The sequence below is a fragment of the Conger conger genome, chromosome 7 (genome assembly GCF_963514075.1).
Source record: "Conger conger chromosome 7, fConCon1.1, whole genome shotgun sequence".
NCBI lineage: Eukaryota > Metazoa > Chordata > Actinopteri > Anguilliformes > Congridae > Conger > Conger conger.
In genome coordinates this window covers 21,568,191-21,581,440 of record NC_083766.1, presented here as the reverse complement: position 1 = coordinate 21,581,440, position 13,250 = coordinate 21,568,191, and the positions used below count along the sequence as shown (strand labels likewise).

The following is a 13,250-nucleotide window of genomic DNA, read 5'->3' as shown; positions in this document are numbered from 1 at the left end:
TTCCCTGAAAGCCTGACCTTTAAAAGATCGACCTGTGGATCCACCTCTCTCCATCTGCCAGGCATCAGCAACGTTTGTAGAAATGTCATTTGAAGGAGCAAGGACATTCCATTTGCCTAATTCACATCTTCAGTCCTTTTTCTTGAACCTTTTCCTTGCCTTTCCCGATTGGTGGAGCTATGGCCAGGAAAAGGAGATCAAATAGAGAGCAAGAAGAGGCGACATCTGGCAGCGTATGCTCACGGGAGGGGGTGCATCTTTACCTGCGTTCTTTTGTTTTAAGGGAAGAGCTTTCAGCAAACAGACATCCCTATAAATTTGACTGGACACAACAGGGTTAGAAATGTGTTCAATATGTGATTTTCTTTCCGTAAATGAATGCAGGAACGAATGAACGCCACTTCTCTGTACGATATGTCCCCATTGCAGAGGCAGCAAAAAACATACCTCCATCAGCTGCCATATTGGCTCAAAGATTATATATTATGTTTTACAACAGTCCATTTTTTCCATGTCCATGTCAAACCCAAGAAACCAGATGACGTCAAATTTGTAACCAATGACTGATTATAAGTTAAGTGGCAACTGACAAAGAAAATTCTAGCTCCCTGGCACCAAGCTATATGAAAACCACAAAATTGGCCATCATTCACCCATTTTCAGCCCAAGTGGTGTCCGTAGACAGAAATGTGCACAGGGGTGTGATATGTAAAGGCATATTTAGTCAAAGAACAGAGTCTTACAACCAAGAGATTTAGTTTGGTTGCTCTAAATTGTATTGAGAAAGCTGAGGTCTACGTTCAGGTTCCTGCTCAAGTATTGCCTTCAGGTGCCACGGTGGTGCACAGCTAAAGCCACAGACCTTGATGCAGGCATCAGTCGGTTGCAGTTGCACACGTGGAATGACATGATTGGCTTGCCGCTCCAAGGGTGGGGGGAGGGATACTCGGCAGGGGCTGTAGGATCAGTAGAGCCCTGTTTGCCCTCGCCTCGGAGTCACGGTGGCAGGAACTTGAGACGAGGCGTATCGCTCTTGCATGTCCTGATCCTCCTGGGTCGCAGAGCGATGGGGCCGTTGCGGTGTATCAACAGCAACACGGGTGATTGGGATAGATAGGATACAATTAGCCACCAAGTTGGGAGAAAATAGGGAAAAATCAGAAACCAAAAAAAAAGTATTGCCTTCAGTCTAACGTTTGGAGAATAACATACTAACACATAAAAAAGATACTGAAAAAACAATCATTAAACATAAAATAATTGACTTATTTACCAATTTGACAAAAGAATAAAATAAAAGCGCATTTTCAAAGCTTCACGAAACAACCATAAAATGGCATCTTTATTCTTAATTATGTTCCGAACAGTATCAAAAGTTTGAAATACACAAACACGCATCCATAACCCGTGAAACTAACACTTAAAAACTGTAACAAAAACACTTTTTTGCTTAATTGTCGTTTACATGACATTACACCGAGTTTAGTGCCAACTAAAAGGACACCTTCAGTTGTTAGCAACATGTCACTGGTAACCTATTGTGTGGCATAGGTGGAAAATTCAGACTCAGGAAGCAAATGTCCTCCCCGGTATTTCCTTCCAATCACCTGGCTAATTGGCTAATTAGCACAGTTCTTCATCCAGGAGATAGCACTAGAATAGTTCCTGGGTGGAAGAAACACATGGCAAGACTTTTAGTTATTGACCCTGGGACTTGTCAATTCTGTTCAGGACCTCAAATCAGGACCTTCTTTTCTCTCAGGTAATTAACTGACAAATAGTGCTACTGACTGTCTTCACATCTGACTCCCAGGTAAAGGGAGAGCCAGCAGCTCTCAGCTCCCATGGACAGTGATGTAGTGATCCCAGCCTGTGCCTCTACAGCCATTTCCAATGCTCAACCACACTTCCTAGGCCCCCGGACCAATTAATGGCCATTAGTATCCCGAGCGGCACTAAACCGCAGCTCCCGACGGAAATAACAAGAGCAGTCGCAGCCCCTACTGAGCAACCATGCTGCGTGCGAATCTCAACGCAATGCAAGGAAGGAGAGGGGGATTATAGGAACTATGCAGGCACAGCGTGAAGGAGACTATATTGGCATTGTGGTTATTTTCAGCTCTATTTATATTTGTTTGTTCTATTTCCCCAGATTTATACAATCTGTTTCACAAAACTAAAAAGAAGTCAAAATGAAGAGTGCAGTTGGCATGGCATTGAGATAAAGGGATGGTTCAGTTTTTTTTTTTTTTTTGTTTCTCATCGCTGCTGAAAAAAAGCTAGGTTTTGAAACAGCTGGTAGCTGGTTGACCCGTTCAGACCAACATAGTTTGTTCAGCTCAAGCTATGTTTTGAAACAGCTGGTAGCTGGCAATTTCAAGATGGTCATAGCTGGATTTTACACCAGGGATTTGTTTTAGCGTGTGCTTTCGGTTGGCCTAAACAGTCATTCTGTCAAATAAGGATATTGTAGATATTTCCATGGCTTTACAATGACAGGTACGAGGCAGTTTGGGGGTTTGTGGTCTGAAGTAAGGAATTAAGGTACCAGTTCTGTATAAAAACTGATATTTGCATTTAGCAAACACTATAAAATTAATCTGTGCAAGCTGCTTTGGAAGTACTTGAAGTGTACTTTCTTGCCTTATACCAGGAATCCCCACATATTCTATGCCTGCCATTGTAAGTCTGGCAGGTCATACAATCTCAGAAATAAATGTATGAAAAGTGCATAAAAAGGTACAAATGCTTGTTGCTGGGGTACACAAATAGGTACATAAAATACTAGAGGTCCTAGCCAACAATATATAATTCATTTGTACTTTTTTTGCTTGAAATATTTACTCATTTGCACCCAAAGAGAGCAAAAAGATATTTTAATATCATGAATATTTAAAATATCTTTAATTACACAGAGAAACTGTCTTGAAAAACACATTAAAAATGAACTAATGTAAAACTTTAAGTCAGCAACTGAAGTATCCCTTCTCGGAGTAGTCACTGACCCCAGTTTTATGCTTAATTTGCTGTATTCCCTTTGAGAAACCTGAGAAACGGTCAGGTCACAGCTCCTGACCCCAGCGACCCCTGCTGCGCCGGGCTTGTGCGAAACAGCGAAGCACAGCTACAGCTCCGTCCCCGGCGAACGCCCCGCAGTTCAACATGTGTTCCACACATGACCGACTTTATGTGCCGTGTCTACAAACTGACATGACCACCAGGGGGCCTGCCAGCAGGATCGCAATAAACTCACTCCAGCCATTACTTTTCGGTGGTTTAACTACGCTGTCAAGCACAAAATAAAATGTTGAAGGCGGGGCGACGGAGTGATCACTACATCTTTGTGTTTAACTGTGTGTTGCCCCCCTAGCCTTTGAATTGCTACTTTTTAATGATCCTTGTTTTCATGATTCTTTTTTTTTTACAATGAATCCACCTACTGTGCAGAGTCAAAGGGCTATCATGAAAGAGATATGATTACTGAGTGACAGTGACACAGTGAGAGAGCTGATTAGTTGCATAGCAACTGCTACAGAGGTATGGTCGCAGACTATGCATACACAATGCATACATAGAGCTCTTGAAACAAAGTTTCAAGTTGTAGCTCTACTCCTATAGCTCTACTCCTATAGAGCTATTTGTCGAGAGCTGTTAAGGTCTACCAAGGAACACCATAACAGGAAGATGGACTTTTAAACCAAATGTGACTTGTTCAATATTGAAATATACTGGGACATGCGGAAAAAAAGCTGAATAGTACTTGTGCATTATTGAAAGGAAGATACTGTGACTGGAACACCAGATAATGAAATTAAAAACCCCCGCAACCAACATCTGGTGTGGCAATCTGGAATGCAAAAAAAATAACTAATGCTGGAAAGACATACTGTAGAGTAAACACAGGCAAGTGTTCCCCTTCGAAGTTCTCAAATAAATGCGCACATTTTCAGGCTCAGTGACTGTGGAGCTACGGTTTTTTCCCCTCTCAAATCCTGTTGGACATCATCCTGGTGTTCAGCTTTCGGAAGAAGGACTTCAGTTTGCAAATTTTGCATTTCTTTTTCTTCTTCTTACTCTTGCCCTTGCTCCAGCCCTTCCTGCGTGGGGTCCGGCCCAGGTCGTTGTCCTCCCTCTCCCCCTCCTCGTCCCCCACCCAGGGCCCCCAGGCCCCCCCGTTGAGGTGCGGGCTGCCCCGGGGGTCCTCCGGGGGGAAGCGGACGGGCACGGCGGTGCGGTTGTGGTGGGCGAGCCGAGCCAGCAGCTCCCTCACCACGTCCGGCCGCTGTCTGGACAGGTCCTGCCGCTCGAAGGGGTCGCCCGTCACGTTGAAGAGCCACAGCGACTCGCGCAGGCCCGTCCCGCGCTCCAGGTTCCACCAGTTCCCCGGGAAGTTGGTGAGCATCTGTGGCGGCACCCAGTCCCCGTGCCCCGGGTCACCCGTCAGCAGCTTCCAGTCCCCCACCCTGATGGCCGCCTGCACCCCCGTGTCCCAGATCCAGAAGCCGTCCCTCCAGGACCCGTGCGGCGCCCGGGTGTGGAGCGGGTCGATGTTGTGCAGGATCTCCCGCCGGGGCGACTCCTGGCCCTCGCTGAGAGCGGGCCACACGTTGAACCCATCCAGCCCGTCGGCCCTGGAGACGTTCCCCCCCGCCAGCGCCACCAGGGTGGGGTACCAGTCGGTGATGTGCACCAGGGCCCGGCTCACCCTTCGCCTCCGCCGCAGGAGGGGGCTGTGGACGAACCCCAGCCCGCGGACCCCCCCCTCCCAATACGTCCCCTTCCTCCCCCTCAGGGGCCAGTTACTGCCCCCGGTGAAGGGCTGGCCTCCGTTGTCGGTGGAGAAGACGATGACGCTGTTCTGGTAGTAGCCGTACTTGCGGAGGGCGTAGGTCACGTTGTGCACCGCCTCGTCCACGATCGACACGGTGGCTGCGTACTTCCTGCGGGCCACGTTGCCCATCGCGCGGTAGGGGTAGATGTAGCCCTTGGGTGGGCGCAGGGGGGTGTGGACGGCCTGGAAGGACATGAAGATGAAGACGGGCTTGCGGGGGTCGTGGGTGGCCAGGATCTTGCGCACCCTCTGGGTGTAGAGGTGGGTGGAGTACTTGCCCCCTCGCCCCCAGGCCACCTCCTCGCCCTCGTGCAGGTCGTAGCCGCACACCCCCGGCCCGTCGCAGGAGGCGTAGGTGTAGTAGTCCACGCTGCCCGTCAGGGAGCCGAAGTAGGAGTCGAACCCTCGCCTGGTGGGCAGGCAGTCCCTCTTGTAGAAGCCCAGGTGCCACTTGCCCACCATGTGGGTGGCGTAGCCCGCCTCGCGGAGCTTCTGCGGCAGGGTGGCCTGGTCCAGGGGCAGGCAGCTGGGCTGCCTCGGCCGGATTATGGAGTGCTGCAGACCCGTGTGGATCTGGTACCTGTGCAGGGGTGAAAAAAAATCACCTTTTACATCGCCTGTCACATATACACTAGGGATTATCAAATCTTGCCCGCGAGTCCGAATCCAGCCCTGGATTTCTTACCTCCCGAGCAATTAGTGCTGCTGATTGGCCTGACTGTCTTCACACCTGACTCCCAGGTAAAGGGAGGGTGGAAAATTGGCCCTCGAGGACCTTGAGTTGCTGATCCAGAATATACACAATAAAATATTCAGTGTTAAATAAACTCCGGTTGAATACTTTTAACTCCCTCTCTCCTTCCTCACAGGCAGTATACAGCAGCTGATCAGCCACTTGTAGTCCTGGAGGGCCAGAGAAATTCTGGTTTTCCACCTTCCCTTTAACTCGGAGTCAGGAGTCACGGCAATCTAGCCAATCAGTCCACTAATTAAGAAAACCAGGGCAGGATTCGGATCCGGGGGCCAGAGCTGATGATCACTGGTATAAAGTATACTATACTCTGCAGAGTATATACTGTAGCGCTACAGAGTGAAATAACACAGCATGGAAACAGTTTTGAAGAAAAAAAGAAAAATAGAAACATTCATTTAAATCAAGATAAACATTTCTGTGACCCCTCCCCCCTCATATATAAAATCCAGCACCAAACTTGACTATACATGTGCAAAGAAAAAAAAAACTTCTGTTTAACTTGAATCTTCTTGTACTGTGATTCAGCAACAATGTGGTATAACAGGTTTATTTTTAATAGCAACAAACACTAGCAAATAAGCTAATATTTTGCTGAAAGTTAAATGTTTTCAAAGGTGTTCCTAAAGTGGATTGTTGAACTTTGTCAGCAATACAAAGGGATATTAATACAGGGTATATTTCACACTGATATAGTTTTTCTGTTGTTTATGGGTCTCTACATCTACATCATTTAGTAGTAGCCCCAGAAAGTAGTCCTTGACTCAATGCTAGACTTGATTCAATGCTGAAAATTCCCACAGTGAGCTAAATGACCAGCCTTTTTCCAGTGAATGGCCTGTTCTTGTCCATAAACATTCCCATACTATGTTACGCTCATTGCAACTATAAGTCAAGGCAAGACACAACAAGGACAAAAAGATTGATTGTCGCCTGTTTTCCAATTTAATATAGCAAGGATTTGATTCAGTTGCCCAGCTTTTCTGCTTCTGCAGCCAAAGCACAACAAAAATAAAATAACATTACAAAACAAAAATACTTTTTCTCTGAATTCCTACTGTGCCTGCCACACGACCAAGAAGAGTGTGCATTTCCTGGCAGCCAGCAGGTTTCAGACTAACAATGCTCGGGAAGGAATTATGTGCGGATATGGGTTGGAAATAAAGATACCTCCAAATTCAATCAGGCTGTCCTAGGCATGTCCACCATCGTGCCTTCCTTGGAAAAAGATGCTCACAATATGAGTGAAATCTGAGCCCTAGAGTTGCATGTAGGAATGTACTTGAATGACTGTAGCCTTTCCCTGCCTGGGACTAGGGAGAATTGGGCACACTGCCTTTGGTCACCACAGTAGCTCCTAACACAATGCAGAGATCCTCAATCCTGGTCCAGGAGAGCCGCAGAGTCTGCTGGCTTTTGTTTTCACCTTAAGATCAGATTCGTTCAGATCCAAGAAGCCAGCTGACCTGAATTAGCCTTGTAATCAACTGCTTTAGCTGACGTGTGGCTCTGCCACTGAAGTGCTGTGCAACAGCAGAAGCCTACAGATCCTGATGCTCTCCAGGACCACTGACACAGTACCTACAGTGAGCACTTTATTAGGTAGACCAGTACACCAGCTTGTTAATGCAAATATGTAATCAGTCAATCATGTGGCAGCAGCTAAAGGCATGAAAGCATGCACACATGGTGAAGCAATTCAGCTGTTTTTCTTACCAAATGTCAGAATGGGGAAGAAATGTGACTTTGACCGTGGAATGATTGTTGGTGCCAGGCAGAGTGGTTTGAGTATCTCAGAAACTGCTGATCTCCTTTTCTGATTTTCACGTACAGCACACTATAGAGTTAGCAGAGAATGTTATATAATCGTTATGGAATTGGGTTTGCAACAAAAAGGTTGCAGGTTCGATTCAAACGCTGGACACATTTGGCCAGTTTCACACGTGCAGCCTAGTCCTGGACTAAATGCAATTTTGAATGGACATTCTCATACAAAACTCAATTTAGTACAGGTCTAAGGTTAATCTGTGTCCGTGAAACCAGCCCATTCAACCCTCGAGTGCTTAGCCTGAATTTCTTCAGTATTGCCATGCACTACATACATATACAGAGAAAGTCACTGGATAACAATCTAACTAGTCTGCTAAATACCTGTAAAGTAATCTAATGTAATGGCAGTCACCAAATGTTAAAAGGTGACATCAGCACCAGAAACCCCTCTCCTCCAATCAGCAACAGCTCTTTTCTGTTGTACTGTAAGGACTGTCTCTGATTGGCTTATGAGAGAGAACATCAGACCAATGACATCATACAGTGACAGATACCTAAGGAACAGGCTGTGTAACCTAAAGTTTGCAGATTCAATTCCCGTTTAGGACACTGCTGGGAAACTGTGTTGGCTCTGCGTTGACTCAGTATACACAGTATACAACTGTTTAAATGGATACAAAGTCAAAGGCAAAAGCTGTCCCCTGCTGAAAAGGTAGGTTTTGAAACAGCTGGTAGCTGGTTGACCAGCTCATGCCGAGCTAGACCAACTTCTGACCAGCTTCACTGACTCACCGACTGTACCAGCCTGATTCCGCAGCCGGGTCTTAGGTGCTCTGGATAAGAGTGTCTGCTAAAAGACTGCAATATAACACTACAGTTGCTGTGCTGCTGGTTCTAGTGAGGCTGATGTAATAGTACCCGGAGAAGCACAGTCGTCAATTCCTAAGGAGAACTAAAAATGTTTGTTTTTTAAAGTGCTGTTTTTTTAGAAAGTGTCAGAGGTATCACCCCATGGCTGGCAGAAGTCAGTAGGACATTTTACGACTCTGAACTTTTACTGCTTTTATGACTCTGCTGTATAAGTCAGGGCTCTGAAATAGCTTTCATTTGTTACAGATGTCTCTGAAACGAATGACCCACCGGGTCTGGGAATGTTCCTGTAATGACAACTTATCTTTTTATAAAGTCACCACTTTATTTCTGTATCACTTTTTATGCTGAGGAAATGAAGTGAAATAATACAAGTAAAAATGCGTGTGCAGACACAGGGTTCAGGGAGCCTCTTTTGTAATGTGACTGTTTAACACATGGCTGTACCCCCAACCTTGTTCCAGAAAATAAAACCAATATTAAAACTGGCAGCCCTCTCTGTTTAAGAAAAAAAAAAAATCATTATTCCAATGATTCATCTATGACGCTGCATACTCATAGTCTTCTAGAGGCCGAGAATTGAATAAAATGGCATCCATGGCGTCTGAGAGGTGCTAGAAAGAGTACGCCCACGCGGGGAATAAACACACAGACATCACTCTGCCACCCGCCAAATCTCCACTGCCCCTCACTCCCCTCCCTCCCCAGTCACCCCCAGTAACACCTCCCAGAGGCAATTCTGACATCTGAAGTAAAGTGACCGGCTGTATTGACCCTTGCAGAAAAAAATAATCACATGTGATATTTTAATTTTCATATGTGCAAATCACAATAATGTAACAATGTTCACATGTGAAAAGGAAATGTCACAGGCAAACTGGACTTTTTTCACATGCGAACGCAAATTTCCACATGTGAAAAGAAAATATACCGAGTATAAATTTGCATCTTCACATTTCCACATGTGACTGACTTTACAATTATCACAATTAAAACTGTGACTCAATGTACCATAGGCTACCTTTTTCCACTCTAATAATCTTATAAGTGGATTTGTTTTTATAATTCACATGTGTACTCTCGAGGTTACAGCTAGCAGGGTTGTACTTGTCTCCAAGGTTACAGCTAGCAGGGTTGTACTTGTCTCATAGGCCAAAGCTTTGTCTCATTTAGCACCATCGCCTCCCATCCACACATTGAAACAGGCAGAGGATGCTATGAGACAAGAACTGTGGGGTTCAGCTCGTGGACTGTAGCACTGGAGTGTGTGTGTGTGTGTGTGTGTGTGTGTGTGTGTGTGTACGTGTGTGTGAGCGTCTATGTCTGTATGTGTGTGTGCATGTCTGTGTGTGTGCTTGTCTGCACTCTCCCTAATTGATGGAAAAGGCTGCAGCCAGTAAGGTAGACTCACAAATAAATTGGGGCATTTCAAATGGTGAGAAAAAGGAAAAATAACAGGGTGACATTTCATGAGTAATCTGTGTAAATCACACTGGGGAGAAGTGGCTGCCAGGCATACAAATGACAATTGAAGAGACAAGCAGAGACCAAGCACTTAATCACAGGGTCCGGGGTCTTTCAAAGAGCAGGTGTGTGTGTATGTGGGCATGTGTGTATGCATGCTGTGTGTGCACAAGTGTGAGTGTGTGTGTGTGTGTGCGTGTGTGCTGTGTGTGTGTGTGTGTGTGTGTGTGTGTGTGTGTGTGTGTGTGTGCACATGTCTGTTTTTCTGAGGTGTACCTTGGAGTCTGGAGAGTATTTTGTCACAGGAGTGATAACCACCGCCTGTTCAGACACCACTCCTTATCACCATCATGCCCCACAAACCTTTCTTCTTTTAAATCACCCAGCATTGATAATCACTGAAGTGCTACATTCCAGTGCTAAACATGCCCGAGCTTAGCCACCCATCCGGCATAATGCCCAACAAATGTTTGGTTTTACAGGGGGTTCATCCCAGTCTCCATAATAAATATACTTCATGAAAAACAATATGAGAAAATGTTTTCATATCTGACTGGTACATTGGGTCATACCTTTCTCCTGTGGAAAACTACACTCAAATTCTACGGCACTGTCTTCTGTTCAAGCTGTGGAAACTCTCCAGATGTTTTTTTTACAACATGTGGGAAAGTGAACAGCTTTCCTGCCCTTATTCCACAGAATACTGAAGCCACTCTAAAGCCGAAGAAGTGTGCTGATTCATCCCGCATCTCTCTTCCCGGTGTTGATGAGAAAAGGGAGATACTGCAAGACTGTGCTTTTCCCAGACGTTCACCGGTCCAGGGGTGAGACGGTCACCTCTTAGTCTCGCGGTGAGTCATGCTAACATGCAGGGTATCTCGCCCGGATTTAACCCCGCCCCTCACAGCTGTTGTCTTGGTTGGAAAGCAGCTGCAATCCTGAACACACTACTTGGCAAGGTTTTGTTTGGTGCACAGTCATATTGTGTTTGCGTGTGCATGTGTGTATGTGTGTGTGCACATGGTGTATGCATGTGTGCATGTGTGCATGGTGTGTGTATCAAAGTGCAAATATCAAGAAGCCACCCTAGATCTTGTCGATTCTGGGCTAACTGTGATTACACAAATTTGAGCCAATTCCAAGTGCGGCGATCTGGGTGGTCTCCAATATTTATTCAGATGAATCAGACAAACTTCCTCTGTATTTTTTATGCAGAAAATTGTAAGTATATTCCAATTAAGGTTGTAATAAAGAATGCTGCATGCACCGTATCCAATTTTGTCTCTTAAATAAATACTACATATAACACATAGGACATGACCACAACATATCTTTGGAGGAGTTTTGAAGCAGTTCGTGATTTTAAGTTTGGGAGTGGTCCAAAGTAAAATGAGACACATGTATGTAAAATATGAAATTGCAGAGAAGGTCATTTAGATTCAAACATAGAATGAGTCCATAAACCGTTGTGCTTTGTCTGTATATTCACATTTTTTTTCCATGGCACATTCTCACATGTGTAGTAAATCAAATACAGTCACCGACACACAAAAGTATAAAATACCACTGCAAGGAAGGGCGGTACCTTTGGTCTACTTTTTTATCTATTCCAGATCGCATTCTTCCCCAGAACACACACTTCAAAGAACCGCTGTATTAAAGTTCCTTTATTAAATGCACGCACTTTTCCGACAACATCGTAGCCATCTACGTACCGATGTCATACAGTGACCACTGTGTCCAGGTTACATTCTTACCTGCCCGTGATCAGCTGACTGCGTGAAGGCGTGCATATGGGCTGAACGTAATAGTTCTCTAACTTGACGCCCTCGGCGGCGAGCTTGTCCAGCGTTGGGGTGCGTATTACCGAGCCGTGGTAGCCAATGTCGTGAAAGCCTTGGTCATCCGTCATAAAGAATATAATATGCGGTGGCTGCCTGGGCTTGAACTCGGGTTTCCTGCCTTTGAAGTCCGAAAAGGGCTCGTTCTCCATCTGATCCGGCTTCACCCAGTCCCAGGACAGGTAACCAAGGCTCAGGAAACTCACCATTGAGAGCCCGGTTAGTGCGTGCACTGCCATGGCGAATTTCGGACGCTAAAGAAAATGCATTAATCAAAATGTGCGCCTTCTGTTTTGTTTCAGTGTTTTCTCTATTCCAGGTCTCCTCCTTGCTGTGAAAGAAGTATTTCGTTTCTTGAGGACTTAAAAAAACGATATTTTAAAAGGATAGATATTCATGTGATTTCCATTACACGCGAACGTTATTCTTTATGTAAGTAACGCCAATGATGTACCATTGTTGTAGATTCTATATTTAAATAAAGTCAGAATGCTACGTAGAATGCGCAACAACAAAAATCTAACCAAAGTTGTAAGATTGTCAGTAATCTACATGATTGACTGTCACAGAACAAATCACGACTGCGGTATGGTCGTTTATATGCTCTGCTGAAACTTTCCTCTTTCTTTCGTTCTTTTCTTTCTTTGCGGGTTGTATTATTAACCCCGCCCGATAGTGAGCGTCACAGCCAGCTGAAACTGGATGCCAAGGAAAACACGCTTGTGACCGTTCAGACCGATTTGCAAGGTTGAGGAAAGCGTTCTCAGATTGTCCTTCGGGACCTACCGGCAGCTACCCAGAGTAAGCGCTCTGGCCTCGAACGTCTAGCTGTGACTTGCATACATTTATTTTACTTACTTTTAATAGTAGTAGTCGTACTAGACTATCGTGTAAGTAATGGCGCTGTCAGTCGACTTTAAAGTGAGAGCTAACCTGTAAATATGGAAATAAACAATTTGAGCAGTTTTATAAAATTATTTAGTAGACAGTAAAACATAGATATAAAACTCAAATCCTGGAGGGCCGCTGTGTCAGCTGGTTTATGATGTGTTACTGCCCCTAGGTACTTGATTTAAGTCATTGATTGGCAAAATGATCTACACACTTTGTTTCCAAGGCTTATATTGGCTGGTCCTCCAGGACTGGAGTTTGAGACCCCTGCTCAAAAACTAACATTTTACTTTTTTATATATCTAAAATGAAATCTTAATCAGTGAATACATGGCTAGATCCTCCCTTGGAGCGCTACAGTCCCAAACTTGTATAGCCTATTGTCCTCACAAGTTATACTTGGGCATGTTATAACGGAAAATTAAACTTCAGAAATGAGAGACTTCCAGGAATTTGAGCTGTGATTTGAGAAGAAAAACTACATAATGTGGCCTGCAGTTTGTGTCTTGGGAGGGAAAAAGCACACCACACACGATCCAAACTGCCTGTATAGCCTACATTTCTTGCCAGCATAAGCTGTTATCTTTTTGTAGTACAAGCGGACAACAGACAAAAATTCAGAAATTACTCCAATTATGACTACCAACAGCTTAATGTGCCAGCCAGCTGCAAATTGCCCTGGGTCAAATAGATGTTCCAAATACTTAAACAGGGTGTTCCTCAGATTTTCAACTAGAAAAGAAAATCAATCTATACTGTATCGGGAGAGTAGCACTGCTGATCTTTAATCTAATATGTGTTAACCTTTTATATTAATTTAATATGGGCACAG

General features: G+C 44.9%; 1 protein-coding gene across 1 annotated transcript; it reads right to left on the bottom strand.

Moving 5' to 3' along the window:
* Window positions 1-1,314: 1,314 nt before the first annotated feature.
* LOC133134018 (arylsulfatase I-like) lies at window positions 1,315-12,155 on the bottom strand. Its single transcript, XM_061250370.1, has 2 exons — window positions 11,444-12,155; window positions 1,315-5,411 (listed from the first exon to the last, which is right to left on the bottom strand). The coding sequence occupies exons 1-2, from the start codon at window positions 11,764-11,766 to the stop codon at window positions 3,986-3,988; spliced, it is 1,749 nt and encodes a 582-aa protein (XP_061106354.1). The 5' UTR covers window positions 11,767-12,155; the 3' UTR covers window positions 1,315-3,985.
* Between the last annotated feature and the right edge of the window lie 1,095 nt (window positions 12,156-13,250).